Raw genomic sequence first — 18,019 nt, 5'->3', positions numbered from 1 at the left:
ACCATCTCCACTAACATGCCATTGGCCAGAACATGTTCATATGGTCCTGCCCAGCTACAAGGAAAACTGGAAAATACAGTCTTTATTTTAGGCAGCCATATGTCTCAGTTAAAAATCAGGGATTCTAGTTTTGTAGAAGGAACAAGGAATGGATATTGGCAGACAATTGGCAGTCTCTGCCACAAAGTTTATGCAATTATTAGAAAATACTAACATATGGACACATTAGGACATTGCAATACAATTATTTCAATGCATTTATTAGAAAATACTAACATATGGACACATTAGGACATTGCAATACAATTATTTCAATGCATTTGGTGAATTCTTAACAAAGAATTCAAAATTATCTTTTTAAAAAAATCATATTGCTAAACACTCCATGAGCTTACTAGTTCTCGCAAAGTCCTAACAATGTCCTGCAAGGTCCTGTGTTGTGTCCACCTCCTCCATACCCTTTCTAACCTCATCCCAACTACATTCTTCCTTGTTCATCTATTCATCTACTTTTGCTGTTCTTCACACTTGCCAGATATATCCCACCTTAGGACCTTTTGGATGCCTGCCCTAAGGCACCCTCCTGGGTCTCCCTGGGTATCTGCATGACAAACTTTCTTGCCTCTTTCATATCTTTGCCCAGATGCTACCAGCTCTATGTGGCCTACACTAACAACCCTATTTAAACTTGCAATTCCCTCCACTCCCACATACTCCCAATTTACTTTTTCCTCATCAGTTTTCCCCTTAGCATTTATTACCTATTAACATCTGTACAATTTGCTTATTTATGATGTTTATTGTTTATTATCTGTTCCCACTTGAAAGTAAGCTGCATAGGGCACAATGGTTTTTTTCTGCTTTGTTAACTGATTATAAGTGCCTAGAACAATGTCAACGAATAATGTGTGAATGAATGAAAGCATTTATTTCAGAACAACACTAAAAAAGTAAAAGGAATTTTTTTTTACCTTAAAAGTAATATATTTTCCTTAGGCCTACCATATAATCTTAATTTGGGACTCCTCTTCATTGTCTTAGTGGGCCACTTCAGAGATGAGATTTTGTAGCTATTTTAATCAGTATTGTGAGACCAGGATTACACCCTGGAAAGGATCCTGTAGATCAGGGGTCCCCAGCCTCCAGGTACTGGTCCCCAACCCTTGGGTCTGTAGAAAAATTGTTTTCCATGAAATTGGTCTCTGGTGTCAAAAAGGTTGGGGACTGCTGCTATAAATAACATTCTTTGACATGATTTCTTATGGGCATATTGTTTTGGTCTTTTGGTCAAATTAGATTGTCTGTGTGTGTTACTCTATTTTCTAGATTGCAAATAAGAAAATTCCAGATTCCATTCCAAGATGGCCAAATAGGAACAGCTCCAGCCTGCAGCTCCCAGCGTGATTAATGCAGAAGATGGGTGATTTCTGCATTTCCAACTAAGGTACCTGGTTCATCTCATTGGGACTGGTTGGACAGTGGGTGCAGCCCACAGAGGGGAAGCTGAAGCAGGGCGGGGCATTGCCTCACCCGGGAAGTGCAAGGGGTCGGGGGATTTCCCCTTCCTAGCCAAGGGAAGCCATGACAGACGGTACCTGGAAAAATAGGATGCTCCAGCCCAAATACTGCACTTTTCCAATGGTCTTAGCAAATGACACACCAGGAGATTATATCCCACACATGCTTCAGTGGGTCCCATGCCCACGGAGCCTTGCTCACTACTAGTGAAGCAGTCTGAGATCGACCTGCAAGGCAGCAGCCTGGCAGGAGGAGGGGTATCCACCATTGCTGAGGCTTGAGTAGGTAAACAAAGCAGCTGGGGAAGCTTGAACGGGGCAGAGCCCTCTGCAGCTCTGCAAGGCCTGCTGCGTCTAGACCCCACCTCTGGAGGCAGGGCATAGCTGAACAAAAGGCAGCAAAAACTTCTGCAGACTTAAACGTCCCCGTCTGACAGCTCTGAAGAGAACAGTGGTTCTCTCAGCACTGTGTTTGAGCTCGGAGAATGGACAGACTGCCTCCTCAGTGGGTCCCTGACCCCCTTGTACCCTAACTGGGAGACACTTCCCAGCAGGGGCCAACTGACACCTCATATAGGCGGGTACCCCTCTGGGACGAAGTTTCCAGAGGAAGGATCAGGCAGCAGTATTTGCTCTTCTGCAATATTTGCTGTTCTGCATCCTCTGCTGGTGATACCTAGGCAAACATGGTCTGGAGTGGACTTCCAGCAAACTCCAACAGACCTGCAGCTGAGGGACTTGACTGTTAGAAGAAAAACTAACAAACAGAAAGGAATAGCATCAACATCAACAAAAAGGACATCCACACCAAAACCCCATCTGTAGGTCACCAACATCAAAGACCAAAGGTAGATAAAACCACAAAGATGGAGAGAAACTAGAGCAGAAAAGCTGACAATTCTAAAAACCAGAGCACCTCTTCTCCTCCAAAGCATCGCAGCTCCTCGCCAGCAATGGAACAAAGCTGGATGGAGAATGACTTTGACAAGCTGACAGAAGTAGGCTTCAGAAGGTCGGTAATAACAAACTTCTCTGAGCTAAAGGAGGATGTTCGAACCCATTGCAAGGAAGCTAAAAACCTTGAAAAAAGATTAGACGAATGGCTAACTAGAATAAACAGTATAGACAAGACCTTAAATGACCTGATGGAGCTGAAAACCATGGCACAAGAACTATGTGACGCATGCATGAGCTTCAGTAGCCGATTTGATCAAGTAGAAGAAAGGGTGTCAGTGGTTGAAGATCAAATTAATGAAATAAAGTGAGAAGAGAAGTTTAGAGTAAAAAGACTAAAAAGAACTGAACAAAGCCTCCAAGAATTATGGGACTATGTGAAAAGACCAAATCTATGTTTGATTGGTGTGCCTGAAAGTGACAGGGAGAATGGAACCAAGTTGGAAAACACTCTTCAGGATATTATCCAGGAGAACTTCCCCAACCTAGCAAAGTAGGCCAACATTCAAGTTAAGGAAATACAGAGAACACCACAAAGATACTCTTCGAGAAGAGCAACCCCAAGACACATAATTGTCAGATTCACTAAGGTTGAAATGAGGAAAAAATGTTAAGGGCAGCCAGAGAGAAAGGTCGGGTTACCCACAAAGGGAAGCCCATCAGACTAACAGCAGATCTCTTGGCAGAAACTCTACAAACCAGAAGAGTGTGGGGGCCAATATTCATCATTCTTAAAGAAAGGAATTTTTAACCCAGAATTTCATATCCAGCCAAACTAAGCTTCATAAATGAAGGAGGAATAAAATCCTTTACAGACAAGCAAATGCTGAGAGATTTTGTCACCACCAGGCCTGCCTTACAAGAGCTCCTGAAGGAAGCACTAAACATGGAAAGAAACAACCAGTACCAGCCACTGCAAAAACATGCCACATTGTAAAGACCACTGATGCTAGGAAGAAACTGCAGCAACTAATGGGCAAAGTAACCAGCTAACATCATAATGACAGGATCAAATTCACACATAACAATATTAACCTTAAATGTAAATGGGCTAAATGCCCCAATTACAAGACACAGACTGGGAAATTGGATAGAGTCAAGACCCATCAGTGTGCTGTTTTCAGGAGACCCATCTCATGTGGAGAGACACACATAGGCTCAAAATAAAGGGATGAAGGGAGATCTACCAAGCAAATGGAAAGCAAAAAAAGAGCAGGGGTTGCAAACCTAGTCTCTGATAAAACAGACTTTAAACCAACAAAGATCAAAAGAGACAAAAAAGTCCATTATACAATGGTAAAGGGATCAATTCAACAAGAAGACCTAACTAGCATAGATATATATGCACCCAATACAGGAGCACCCAGATTCATAAAGCAAGTCCTTAGAGACCTACAAAGAGACTTTGACTCTCACACAATAATAATGGGAGACTTTAACACCCCACTGTCCATATTAGACAGATCAATGAGACAGAAGGTTAAAAAGGATATCCAGGACTTGAACTCAGCTCTGCACCAAGCAGACCTAATAGACATCTACAGAACTCTCCACCCCAGATCAACAGAATATACATTCTTCTCAGCACCACACTGGAGTTATTCCAAAATTGACCACATAGTTGGAAGTTAAAAGCACTCCTCAGCAAATGTGAAAGAACAGAAATCACAACGAACTGTCTCTCAGACCACAGTGCAATCAAATTAAAACTCAAGATTAAGAAACTCACTCAAAACCACACAACTCCATGGAAACCGAACAACCTGCTCTTGAATGACTACTGGGTAAATAATGAAATGAAGGCAGAAATAAAGATCTTCTTTGAAACCAATGAGAACAAAGACACAATGTACCAAAATTTCTGGGACACATTTAAAGCAGTGGGTAGAGGGAAATTTATAGCACTAAATGCCCACAAGAGAAAGAAGGAAAGATCTAAAATTGACACCCTAACATCACAATTAAAAGAACTAGAGAAGCAAGAGCAAACAAATTCAAAAGCTAGCAGAAGGCAAGAAATAACTGAGATCAGAGCAGAACTTAAGGAGATAGAGACACAAAAAACCCTTCAAAAAACCAATGAATCCAGGAGCTGGTTTTTTGAAAACATCAACAAAATTGATAGACTGCTAGCAAGACTGATAAAGAAGAAAAGGGAGAAGAATCAAATAGACGCAATAAAAAATGATAAAGGGGATATCACCACTAATCCCACAGAAATACAAACTATCATCAGAGAATACTATAAACATCTCTTTGCAAATAAACTAGAAAATCTAGAAGAAATGCATAAATTCCTGGATACATACACCCTCCCAAGACTAAACCAGGAAGAAGTTGAATCTCTGAATAGACCAATAACAGGCTCTCAAATTGAGGCAATAATTAATAGCCCACCAACCAAAAAAAGTTCAGGACCAGACGGATTCACAGTCAAATTCTACCAGAGGTACAAGGAGGAGCTGGTACCATTCCTTCTGAAACTATTCCAATCAATAGAAAAAGAGGGAATCATCCCTAACTCATTTTATGAGGCCAGCATCATCCTGATACCATAACCTGACAGAGACACAACAAAAAAAAGAGAATTTTAGACCAGTATCCCTGATGAGCATTGATGCGAAAATCCTCAATAAAATATGGCAAACCGAATCCAGCAGCACATCAAAAAGCTTATCCACCACGATCAAGTAGGCTTCATCCCTGGGATGCAAGGGTGGTTCAACATATGCAAATCAATAAACATAATCCATCACATAAACAGAACCAAAGACAAAAACCACATGATTATCTCAATAGATGCAGAAAAGGCCTTCGACAAAATTCAACAGTCCTTTGTGCTAAAAACTCAATAAACTAGGTATTGATGGAACGTATCTCAAAATAATAAGAGCTATTTATGACAAACCTCCAGCCAATATCATACTGAATAGGCAAAAACTGGAATCATTCCCTTTGAAAACTGGCACAAGACAGGGATGCCCTCTCTCATCACTCCTACTCAACAAAGTGTTGGAAAGTCAGGCCAGGGCAATCAGGCAAGAGAAAGAAATAAAGGATATTCAATTAGGAAAAGAGGAAGTCAAATTGTCCCTGTTTGCAGATGACATGATTGTACATTTAGAAAACTCCATCGTCTCAGCCCAAAATCTCCTTAAGCTGATAAGCAACTTCAGCAAAGTCTCAGGATACAAAATCAATGTGCAAAAATCACAAGCATTTTTATACACCAATAACAAAGAGCCAGATCATGAATGAACTCCCCTTCACAATTGCTACAAAGAGAATAAAATACCTAGGAATCCAGCTTACAACAGATGTGAAGGACCTCTTAAAGGTCAACTACAAACCACCGTTCAAAGAAATAAAAGAGGACAGAAACAAATTGAACATTCCATGCTCATGGATAGGAAGAATCAATATCGTGAAAATGACCATACTGCCCAAGGTAATTTTAGATTCAGTGGCATCCCCATCAAGCTACCAATGACTTCACAGAATTGGAAAAACTACTTTAAAGTTCATATGGAACCAAAAAAGAGCCCACATTGCCAAGACAATCCTAAGCAAAAAGAACAAAGCTGGAGACATCACGCTACCTGACTTCAAACTATACTACAAGGCTACAGTAACCAAAACAGCATGGTACTGGTAACAAAACAGAGATATAGACCAATGGAACAGAACAGAGGCCTCAGAAATAACACTGTACATCTACAGCCCTCTGATCTTTGACAAACCTGACAAAAACAAGAAATGGGGAAAGAATTCGCTATTTAATAAATGGTGCTGGGAAAACTGGCTAGCCATATGTAGAAAGCTGAAACTGGATCCCTTACTTACACCTTATACAAAAATTAATTCAAGATGGATTAAAAACTTAAATGTTAGACCTAAAACCATAAAAACCCTAGAAGAAAACTTAGGCAATACCATTCAGGACATAGGCATGGGCAAGGACTTCATGACTAAAACACCAAAAGCAATGGCAACAAAAGTCAAAACTGACAAGTGGCATCTAATTAAACTAAAGAGCTTCTGCACAGCAAAAGAAACTACCATCAGAGTGAAGAGGCAACCTACAGAATGGGAGAAAATTTTTGCCATCTACCTATCTGACAAAGGGCTTATATCCAGAATCTACAAAGAACTTAAGCAAATTTACAAGAAAAAAAACAACCCCATCAAAAAGTGGGCATAAGATATGAACAGACATTTCTCAAAAGAAGACATTTATGCAGCCAAAAGACACATGAAAAAATGCTCATCATCACTGGTCATCAGAGAAATGCAAATCAAAACCACAATGAGATACCATCTCACACCAGTTAGAATGGTGATCCTTAAAAAGTCAGGAAACAACAGGTGCTGGAGAGGATGTGGAGAAATAGGAATGCTTTTACACTGCTGGTGGGAGTGTAAACTAGTTCAACCATTGTGGAAGACAGTGTGGCGACTCCTCAAGGATCTAGAACTAGAAATACCATTTGACCCAGCCATCCCATTGCTGGGTATATACCCAAAGGATTATAAATCATGCTACTATAAAGACACATGTACACGTATGTTTATTGTGGCACTATTCACAATAGCAAAGACTTGGGACCAACCCAAATGTCCACCTATGATAGACTGGATTAAGAAAGTGTGGCACATGTACACCATGGAATACTATGCAGCCATAAAAAATGATGAGTTCATGTCCTTTGTAGGGACATGGATGAAGCTGGAAAGCATCATTCTGAGCAAACTATCACAAGGACAGAAAACCAGACACTGCATTTTCTCACTCATAGGTGGGAATTGAACAATGAGAACACTTGGACACAGGGCAGAGAACATCACACCCCAGAGCCTGTTGTGGGGTCGGGGGCAGGGCTGGAGGGATAGCATTCGGAGAAATACCCAATGTAAATGACAAGTTAATGGGTACAGCAAACCAACATGGCACATGTGTACATATGTAACAATCCTGCACGTTATGCACATGTATGTACCCTGGAACTTAAAGTATAGTAATAAAAAAAAATAGAAAATCCTGACTCCAACTAGCTTAAGCAAAGAAAGAAAATTATTGGCTTATGTACGTGGGAAACTAAAGAGGTGGTTTTTTTAAATAGCTGGTCTCAGGGATTCAAATGTCATCATCAGGAATCTCACTTTCTGTCTCTCTCCATCTCTTAGGTCTGCTTTCATCTCTTTTGGCTTCATCTCAATGGGGGAGGTTTGCATTTTTCTTAAAGCTAGCAATCCAGGAGAATAGAGCCCTGATTGCTTTCTTCATCAGGACTCTGATTTACCAATCTCTGTATGTGGGAGAATAGGGCATTTTGATTGGCTAGCCTAGTAGACATTCACTTCCATGCCTTGAAGGCAAGGCCACATAATTGACAGACCCATCAGAATCAGGAGGAAGGTAAGTTCCAAAAAAGAGGGATGAAGGACAAGACAAAAAAAAAAAAAAAAAAAAAAGCCTTGTGGTGTGCTTTTTCAGTAACGTATTTCACATACAATTTTGCTTATATAAGCAGTTTTCCAGCAAATAGCAAAAATTAAAATGTTTTTGAACAAACCAGCATTTTTTTAATTCTTTTTTTTTTTTTTTTTTTTTTGAGATGTAGTCTCACTCTGTTGCCCAGGCTGGAGTGCAGTGGCGCGATCTCACCGCACTGCAAGCTCCACCTCCCGGGTTCCTGCCATTCTCCTGCCTCAGCCTCCCAAGTAGCTGGGACTACAGGTGCCTGCCACCACCACACCCGGCTTATTTATTTATTTATTTATTTATTTATTTATTTTGTATTTTTAGTAGAGACGGGGTTTCACTGTGTTAGCCAGGATGGTCTCTATCTCCTGACCTTGTGATCCGCCCGCTTTGGCCTCCCAAAGTGCTGGGATTACAGGTGTGAGCCACTGAACCCGGCCCATTTTTTTCATTCTTAAACAGTATTATACCAATTGTTGACTTAGATTCATATTTTTTTTCTTTCTTTAAGCTCTCATCTGTTAATTACTAAGGGAATTTCACATTTAATCATTGCTATATGGTCTAGAATCACATGATGACAAGTAAGTTGTGATTAATGCCCAGCCTCTATTTGTAATCTAGTAGGATTTTACATTTAAAATTAAATAACATTCTTTATCATTTTTAGCTGAAAATGGCAAAAACAGGAGCAGAAGATCACAGAGAAGCACTATCTCAGTCTTCCTTATCCCTCTTGCCTGAAGCAATGGAAGTATTACAGCAAAGTAGCCCTGAAGGCACTTTGGATGGGAATACTGTAAACCCAATTTACAAATATATTTTGAATGATTTACCAAGGTAAGAACATTATTTCAGCAAATTAAACTAAATACTGAAGGGGATAAAAGTGTTTATAGAAAGTAGTTTAAATTTTCAATCAGTCTTGGCCGGGCCAGGTGGTTCATGCCTGTAATCCCAGCACTTTGGGAGGCCGAGGCAGGTGGATCACTTGAGGTTAGAAGTTCGAGACCAGCCTGGCCAACATGGTGAAACCCTGTCTCTACTAAAAATACAAAAAAATTAGCCGGACATGGTCATGGGAACCTGTAATCTCAGCTACTCGGAAGGCTAAGGCAGGAGAATCGCTTGATCCTAGGAGGTGGAGGTTACAGTGAGCTGAGATCATGCCACTTGACTCTAGCCTGGGCGACAGAGTGAGACTCTGTCTAAAAAAAAATGTTTGAGTACAGGTGATATAAGTAAGTAACTTTGAGATGTGTTGAGTTATGGAGGTTGTTGCTTAGAGTAGAGCCCTTCCTTTTTTCTACTTTGTGGGAAGAAAAAATGTAGATGGTGCAATAAATGTAAATTATCTCTGGGATCTGACTTGAACAGGTATCATAATGATAATAACGATAATGGCAGGTAGTACTTGTTAGGTGCCAGTCACCATGCTTAGCACTTAACCTGCATTATATCAATTTTGTTCTCAAAACAATACTAGAGGCTGGGTGCAGTTACTCACGCCTGTAATCCCAGCACTTTGGAAGACTGAGGCGGGCAGATCACCTGAGGTCGGGAGTTCGAGACCAGCCTGACCAACATGGGGAAACCCCATCTCTACTAAAAATACAAAAAATTAGCAGGGCTTGGTGGTGTATGCCTGTAATCCCAGCTACTTGGGAGGCTGAGGCAGGAGAATCGCTTGAACCCGAGAGCTGGAGGTTGCGGTGAGCCAAGATCGTGCCATTGCACTCCAGCCTGGGTAACAAGAGCGAAACTCTGTCTAAAAAACAAAACAAAACAAAACACTAGGAGGAATATAAGACAGACGATAGTCTCAATACCTTTGTTTTACCTATGAGGAAACAAAGGCAGAGAGAGGTTTATTAACTTGACTAAGCTTACACAACTAGTAAGTAGTAATAAAGAAGGTATGGTATGAACTCAAATGGGTCTAACACTACAGCATTTATCAGAACTGTAAAGCAGAGGAGACGGTATTCTTCCTGTGCTTTTTCTCTGTTAGAAAGTGAAAGAACTAAAAGATATTTGTCATACATTGATAAACTATTGGCTGTCTGAGTGTGATGCCCTAGTCTTTATGTTAAATAGAAAACTGAGACTATAAGAAAATCAATATATTATTCATAAATTAAAGATTATGTTAATCTTCTTATGGAAATGCTAGATCATATATTTTTCCTAGATCAATTTGAATGTTTGCTTATTTTTGTTTGTGTGTCACTAGGTTAAGATGAAAGTGAAACCTTGACTTTCAGCTAATTCGTTTTGCTTTATTCCTCTCAGCTATAAGTGCATATTAGCAGTATATGAGATCCTTTATACAGTGCAGCTTTTAAAAAAATGAATACCCTGTGTGTTATATTGTAGGGACATAAGTCACTCATGACTTATTATAAAAAAATTTCTAAATAGGATTAAACGTTCCTTTATACAAATGCCAATTCTAATATAATGTGTACTTGCACATATTTTTATTGCCTTTAATATTTATTTATTTCCAATTTTCTACTTCAAAATGGTGATACATTCACTTTTTATTCTAACTATTTTTGTGCATTTTTAGCTACTTTATTTTTTTTATGGTAAAGCTAAACGTATTTTCACTTATTCACTCTGTTCCTGCTTTTTTCCTATTTTCTTTCTTTGATTGTTAGTCGGTTTAACACTGGCTTTATTTGTCCTTTTCATTATATGTCAGTCTTTCTTCTCATGTGACACTTTCCTACCGCTGTTTTTTCTAGTTTTTGTTTCAATGTGCTTCTTTTGTTTCTTTGTTTGAATCCTAACTTCTTTTCTGTCACTATTGCCTGTTACCATCAACTTTGATTATGATAAACCAAGAAAATGAAGTAACCCTCTTCTTGGCAATCAAATGGAAAGCTGTAGACAATGCTCTGAGGTCTTTTACCTTCATGAAAAAGAAAATGCTCCGAGGTCTTTTACCTTCATGAAAAAGAAAATGATGAGTTTCAACCTGAAAGGGGTCAAGTTCATAAAGGCTAATGGTAATTTAAGAGCCATTGGTATTAATATGATTATCAGAGAGAGGCAATTTTCTCTATGAGTAAAGACATTTCTCCCCTGATTGAGGTTAAAACTTCTTTTGTCTCATTCTTGTTTTCCTTGCCACCTTTCTTCTACCATCTTGTGGTCTTTTTATGAGAAGTAATTATTAAAATATAGTCAATTTGTTTTTCCTACTTGTATCACAGAGATTCTGCTTTTCTTCATTAATGAATACACTGTACTTTTTACAAAATATGCCTACATATATATGTATATATATTAAGTCCATTCAAAGTAGCCATACAGTGACCACTTTATTTTCTTGTTACTATCTGATGCTATCAGTTTACTTTTCATTATATTTACATTATCCACTGTCCTTCCCTCTGTTCTTTCTTTCCATGTGTTTCCTCTGCTGTCACTCCATGCTGCATTTGCTTATAACACAGTGAAAACCTCTGTACCAGGACATGCCCCCTCACAAGAAAACTAACACCAACATTATAAATGTTTTCAGCTTATTATACCAAAGGTTTCATCCTCTTATTTTATGACTCACCATTTGGAGGTCATGTGACTAAAAAAAATGTAGCCTCATTTCTGTGGCTACTTCCAGGAAAGTAGCACAATAGTAAACTTTTCTTGCTCAGCTGTAGTCTGATGCATTCCCAAGTGACCCAGAATTGGGCAATAGCCTTGGAGACATGGATGACAGAATCAGTTATTTATTAGTAACAGGTATCCAGGCATAGTTTCACCATATTCATATCCAGCACTCCAAATGCTGGAGTGGAAGATCTCCAAATTACAATTGCATTTTTACATGAGGAGAATGTTGTAAACAATTAGTATATTTTTCCATCTCAATGTAAAATATGTTGTTTTAATGATTTTCAGCCAATTATCATGTAAGGAATGTGATTTAATGATTTTTATAATGGGAAGTTATAGTATTTTTTATCCTGCTGGCAGCTCAGTACATTACCAACTCTTACAATTCCCTGAGGAGGAAAATTACTTTTAGTAAAATAAATGAGAACTGAAATCAGTTTTTAAAAAGTAAATACTAACCATTTTTTTGTTGTACATTATCTAGGTTACTTTTTCACAAGCAAATCTTGCTTTCAAGGATACTAACAGACACCTAATCTATTCAATCACTATTTAATGTAATTTATCTTGGGTACTTTTTACTTGGAATGAATTTTAGATCCTTTTTGAAATATAAACATTTTTGAAATATAAACATTGCCTTTTCTATGGACAGTTTAAGTTTAGCAACTTCAGCATTCCAAAAATGAACTGTCGATTCCCACCATGGAATGAGTGACAGAAGGGAGTGAGAAGAAAACAGCAATAGTGAATGAAGCATGGTCACACCTTCACTGTTTTAGACTCCTGCTACCCAAGAAATTATATTTTCTCCAGTTCATAATTTTTTTCCAGATTTTTTCCTTCAAGCCTTTACAAATATTTCTGCAGATCTACATATAAATATAATATTTTCTTTATAAAATGTTGAAAGACTAGATCATTGTTTCTTTTTGAAAATTTAAATTTCTTCTGGAAAAGTTGTATATAATATTTATAAGCCCCCCAGTTTTAAATTTCACATATGCCTTATTTTTATTCCTGTATACTTTTACACAAGTAAAAAACCTTTTTTTTTTCCTTTGGGTGGAATGATTTATGCCCCCGATGCTATGCTCAGATGTGTCTTTATGAATCTTGGAAATTGTTCTTCTTCTTTAGAAGTTTTTCTTCTGCAAAAGTAAACAAGTTTTTTTTTTTTTTTTCATTATAACAAATCTTCAATTTATTTGAAGCAATTCAGTTTCAAAAACTTTAAGTTACAGCAGTCACAGAAAAAAACAGGGAACAGTCAAAAACAATAAAAGAATAATCAGGAGTACTGCAAATTTTTTTGTTTGTTTTTAACACTGTCATGGCTTTATTCAAAACACAGTTGCACAAAAGTATTAACTTCAAAGTTTTTGAGGAGATTCTTGAGGAACTTAACACACTATATACATACTGCCATACAAAGAGCATTAAAATAGGACCGAAAACTTCTACAAAATATAAAACCCACCCTTACTTATTTGCATGAAAATACCACCCACAAAGCTAAATAAGTCTTAAAAGTTATCTGGAGGCTCTAAGTGTTGTTTTCAAACCAAAGTACTCTAATTTTGATTGCACAGTAAGATGATTGATAAGAAAGTCAATATATAGATTTCATTTTAAAAATAAGTATTTTGTAATCTGGCATAGTATGTAATGAGAATTGTTAGGAACTAGAACAGGGAATTTCAGTTTTTAAAAGGAGAAGAAAAATGTTATCTTTTTGGGGATTCCAATCCCCTCACTAAACTTATCCCAAGGGTTTTCTTTCGGTCAGTTGTACAACATTTTTAGTTTCTCCACAAGTAACATCATAATTTTTACTTTAAAACACCAAGTCATACATTTTACATTGTAGAAGCAGTAGCAGCAGTACTATACCCAGTATTTAAATATGTCCCAGTATAGAAGCATAACTTCAATTAATTTGCTGACACTAACTTTTTAAAAACTTACAAATATTCAAAACAAAGGGAAAAAATTTTAGATAGCCAAGATTTAAAAAGCCATTGCCTTGAACATGGAGCCTCCATAGCAAAAGAGGAGATATACTTGTATACTCATTATATTTTATTTAGTAGCCATGTAAGGAAACACACACTCACTTATCCCAAATATTTTTCTACTTTTAATGGACATCCACTTGAAAACAAATCTTAATTTTAATGTCGATTTAGTTTCAAATACTTTTCCAGCTGCCTAGTATATTCCAATTAAATGCTATTATATCTGCTTTAAAACTGTGAATTAAAGGTTAGAAATACTTTGCAGAGTGGTATCCAAATCATTTGAGAGGCCAACATTAAAATTTGACTTTAATGTCTTATTAATATATCAACAGGCAATTGTTCTGACTTTTGAGGAACACTAACACTGCTTCCAAAAGCACCCCTGCTTTTCTTTCTTCATCCCACTAATATTGTCTTAGATGTTGTCAACCAAGAAACATTTATGGTAAGCAGAGCTTACTGCATAAAACTGTATTGATAATATATTCTTATGTCAGAAAATACTCAATTTCTTCTACTTCACTTATTTAAAACCTAGACAGGACTGAAAGGTAGTTGAGGTATAAGACTAAAGGTTTTCCTGGGTTTCACAAGTTTCCCAACTTCCTTTTGAGAGAGCGGGAGGGAGTGAAACAAGAAGGGAAGGTGATCATAAAGGAATTGCTAAGAAGAAAAAGAATGCACACCTAAAAACAAAATAAACAACCATCAGCATGTCATGATTTGCAGCCTGACAAAAGGGCTCACCTGCATGTCTCTGGACTTAGTATAAGCAATTTTTCCTTCAAAAATAAAATCTTATCAGTCACCACTAAATCCATGAACCATATTACTGAATAGAACCTCCACAAAATCCATGAACTATGTTGCTGAATAGAACCTTTACTATTCTGCTTCTATTTTCCAAGTTACTTGTGACAAAAAAGCAACCAAACACTCATAGTCAAAAAAAAAAAAAAAAAAAAAGGTAACTGCCTTCAAACTAAAGATTCCTGGATCACCTCTAAAAAAATAACCAACTTACCACTCAAGAGACTATTGTCATTTTATATTATAGCAAACTGTAATTTCAGTTAATTTATAAATAAGGAATGAAATGCACCATACTACACCTGTGTAAAAGTGATCATGTTTTAATTATGGGCTAAAAATGACTAATACAGTAAGCTTGAATTTAAAAACTTAAGTCTAAATAAATTGCTAGGGAATTCCACAATGGGAGTCAATGAAAATTTTTCTCTACATACAATATGATCATTAACAGACTAGTTCTTATTTGGAATGATAAGGCAAAAATAGTAAAACCACACTTTTCCTATAAAAAGTTACACATTATCTTCTGTAGGGATAGCTATCGTACATGAAGAAACAAAGATGTGATCACTCTATTGCACACCCAGAAACATTAGAGAATCTGGTCTTAGAATGATCTAGTCATCTTCTTCCTCTCCATCGTCTTCAGCATCTCGTTTCCTCTTCTCCCCTCGAAGACCTCCTTCTTCCTCTTCCTCCTCTTCTTCCCCTTCTTCAACATAGTCATCATCATCTTCTTCATCCTGAATTTCTTCTTTCATTAAGTATGAGAGGCCCACTTCCTCTTCTCCCTCTCCCAACTCTGAACCTGCTTCATCTTCATCTTCATCCTCATCCTCATCCTCCTCTTCCTCTTCCTCCTCCTCTTCCTCATATCCTTCCGGTGGACCAGCTTCATTTTCCTCTTCCTCTTCATCATCTTCATCTCCATCCTCATCATCCTCCTCTTCAGAGTCCGGCGCTTCATTATCCTCCTGATCAAATCCATCTAAGTATGTGATTTGCTGCAGCAGTTCAAAAATACTTTCTCTATAATCTTCCAGGTTTGTGATCTCACAGTTAAACAGGTCAAGACTTTTCAAATTTTTAAGATTTTGCAGAGCTTCTACTGTACTGAGATCTTTTATTTTGTTTCCACTCAGATTGAGGTAGGTAAGATTTGGACATTTCTCTGCTAGGACTTCCAAGCCTCCAGAAATTATATTATCACTAAGCTCCAATTTTCGAAGTTTATTTAAGCTGGGAAGCCGGGCCAGCGAACTTAGTTCCACATTAGCCATACTCAGAAATTCTAGTTCTTTGAAAGTATCATTCAGGCCTTCAATTTCCCCATTGACACATAGGCAATTATCAAGGACTAACTCTGTCACCTCCTCCGGGGATCTGTTCCTTAACTCCAGGTTAATCTTCTTCTTCATCTCCATGTCCTCCTCTTGCTCTTCAGCTCCTACTCTCCTTTTCCCTTTCCTGCCTTCCCCAATACCCCCAACCCAAAATTTTTAAGAGATTTAGAAATGAATGAAAAGGAACACAAATATAAACGCCCACTACCACCAGATAGGTGTGGGGGAGAAAGAAGAGAATAGCAAGTGGAGTCCAAGAGTTGGGACTCTAACTCAGCTGCCCCCACCTCCTTGTCCACACACTAGCGCGTGCACACACACGCACACGCGCACACACATACACACACACATACACCAAAAGTAAACAAGTTTAACTTAACAAACACTTATTGAATATATTCTATGTAGTATATATGTAGTTTGAACATAACATTTTGGTTATTATTCAATCATTGAGTTGCAAGTAAAAAATTTGTTATGTGTTATAAAATATCCTGAAATTGCTCTGCAGTTGGAAAAACCCTTATACACATTTTTAGGCCAAATTAGAATTACATTTTCTTCTGGAATTGGAAGTAAAACTTTTGGGGAATTTTTTACTTTTATTACTCATTTTCTATGATGTTTAAATTGTATTTTATCACAGAATCTAGCAATTGGAGAAAGTTATTTGTATCTTTGGAAGTTTAAGCAAGTTGGAGAAAGGGCAGGATGAGGTTTAATAAAAACTTTGTGCTTTGTGTACTTAAGAGATTTTATAAAAGCTTACATTCACCAAACATAAGTGGGGTTATTTCTTTTATTGGTTGCATTCCAGTATTTTAAACTGATGATTCATTATTGAACATACTTATGGTCATTTCCCTTTGTGTTTATATTTTATTTGTATATATTTCAATTCAAGAGCTTAATTACCATTAAAATGGTACTATAATAAAGATAAGTTTTACAAATGATAATATTAAAAAAAACTCTTCAGGAAGGTTTAAATGCCATAAAAATATAAAGCAAGAAATATATGCTTGTCAAATATACACTATAAATAAATAATTTAGATGAAAATGGTTGACTGCATTTAACAAAGAGACTACCAAATAATGAAGGGCTAAAGAGTGGTTGTTAGATTTGATGTACTTCATTTCATATTGTAAGTAATTGCTATCCATAAAAATTCTATGGCTTCTGTATAAGAAAAAGAGACATTTTGACAGGCAACACGAGTATGAAGCGACAGCAAGTACAAATCCTTGGCAACTGTCATTTCATTATCCTGCTGTTGAATTCACATCCAAATTGTGTGATAACTTATACCTGCATGTTTGTTTTTGAGCCAGGGTCTGTCAAAGTAGCCGCGTTTCCTGCTTAAGAATAGAATTATTAGCCACATGCAAATTTATGCCATAGAAATCTAAACATAGCAAGGATGTTTTGTGTTTCATAAAGAGGGAAAATAAAAACTCCATGTCATTTTATGCTTATACTGAAATTTCCGGTGAAACATTCCTGATTAAATAAAAGTAGAATTTTTAGAAAATAGCAGATTATATTTTACGTTATTTTGAAATTAATTCAACATTAGTAAAGGTGTTTAATAAAACTAAAAATAAAGCAAAAGTAATTCGGATTGTCAGTTACATTATACTACATGTCCATTACATTTAATGCAGTAGTGGAAAGCTGATTATATGTTAGGCCACTATCAGTGGAAAGTAACAAAATTCAACTGAAAGTTACTTTAAAAATGAGGAACATTCATTACTTCACATAAGAAGAATTCAGAGAGAGAGCAATTTTAGGGTTAAATTCAGCAGTTCAGCAGTGTTATCAAAAAGTCTGGCTCATTGTGTCTTTGCCTCTGCCATCCTCAGAATATTGGCTAGATCCTTTGGCTTGACCCCTCCTGCTTGCAAGATGGCTCATCACATGTTCACTCAACAATGTCCGAGTAAAGAAGATGGATGTTTGATCACTTGTATCTCTTTTTCATTAGGGCAAATAACCTTTCTGTAAAAGATTTTTTATGTCTCATTGGCCAAAATTAGATCACAAGCAGATTACTTAACCTGCCAGGGTCAAGGGAAATGAAATTACCATCATTGGCTTTAGACCATTGAAGATTTACTCACTGGAGCTGATCATAGGATACTTTCCATGGACATGTAAGGAAGATGAATTCTTAAAAATAACCGAGACTTTATCTAAGAAGAAATGGGGGAAATGACTTACATAGATAATCAACATTACCTGACATAACTCTTGGCT

At 37.2% G+C, this 18,019-nt stretch overlaps 1 protein-coding gene and 1 pseudogene across 11 annotated transcripts in view; one reads left to right on the top strand and one right to left on the bottom strand.

Annotated features, from left to right (window-relative positions):
* Positions 1 to 18,019, top strand: part of DCDC1 (doublecortin domain containing 1) — a 490,806-nt gene that overhangs the window by 32,944 nt on the left and 439,843 nt on the right. For all 11 annotated transcript variants that reach the window (XM_009460183.4, XM_016920610.3, XM_016920609.3 and 8 more), the window contains 2 exons: positions 1,327 to 1,444; positions 8,624 to 8,793. In XM_009460183.4, the coding sequence (XP_009458458.2) occupies positions 8,630 to 8,793 (164 nt within the window). In that variant the 5' untranslated portion in view covers positions 1,327 to 1,444; positions 8,624 to 8,629. The remainder of the gene's footprint in view (positions 1 to 1,326; positions 1,445 to 8,623; positions 8,794 to 18,019) is intronic.
* Positions 14,831 to 15,838, bottom strand: LOC451102 (acidic (leucine-rich) nuclear phosphoprotein 32 family, member E pseudogene; annotated as a pseudogene).

This window comes from Pan troglodytes, chromosome 9, assembly GCF_028858775.2.
Source record: "Pan troglodytes isolate AG18354 chromosome 9, NHGRI_mPanTro3-v2.0_pri, whole genome shotgun sequence".
Classification (NCBI taxonomy): Eukaryota; Metazoa; Chordata; class Mammalia; order Primates; family Hominidae; genus Pan; species Pan troglodytes.
The sequence above is the reverse complement of the archived record's forward strand: the minus strand, read 5'-3'. Positions and strand labels throughout refer to the sequence as shown.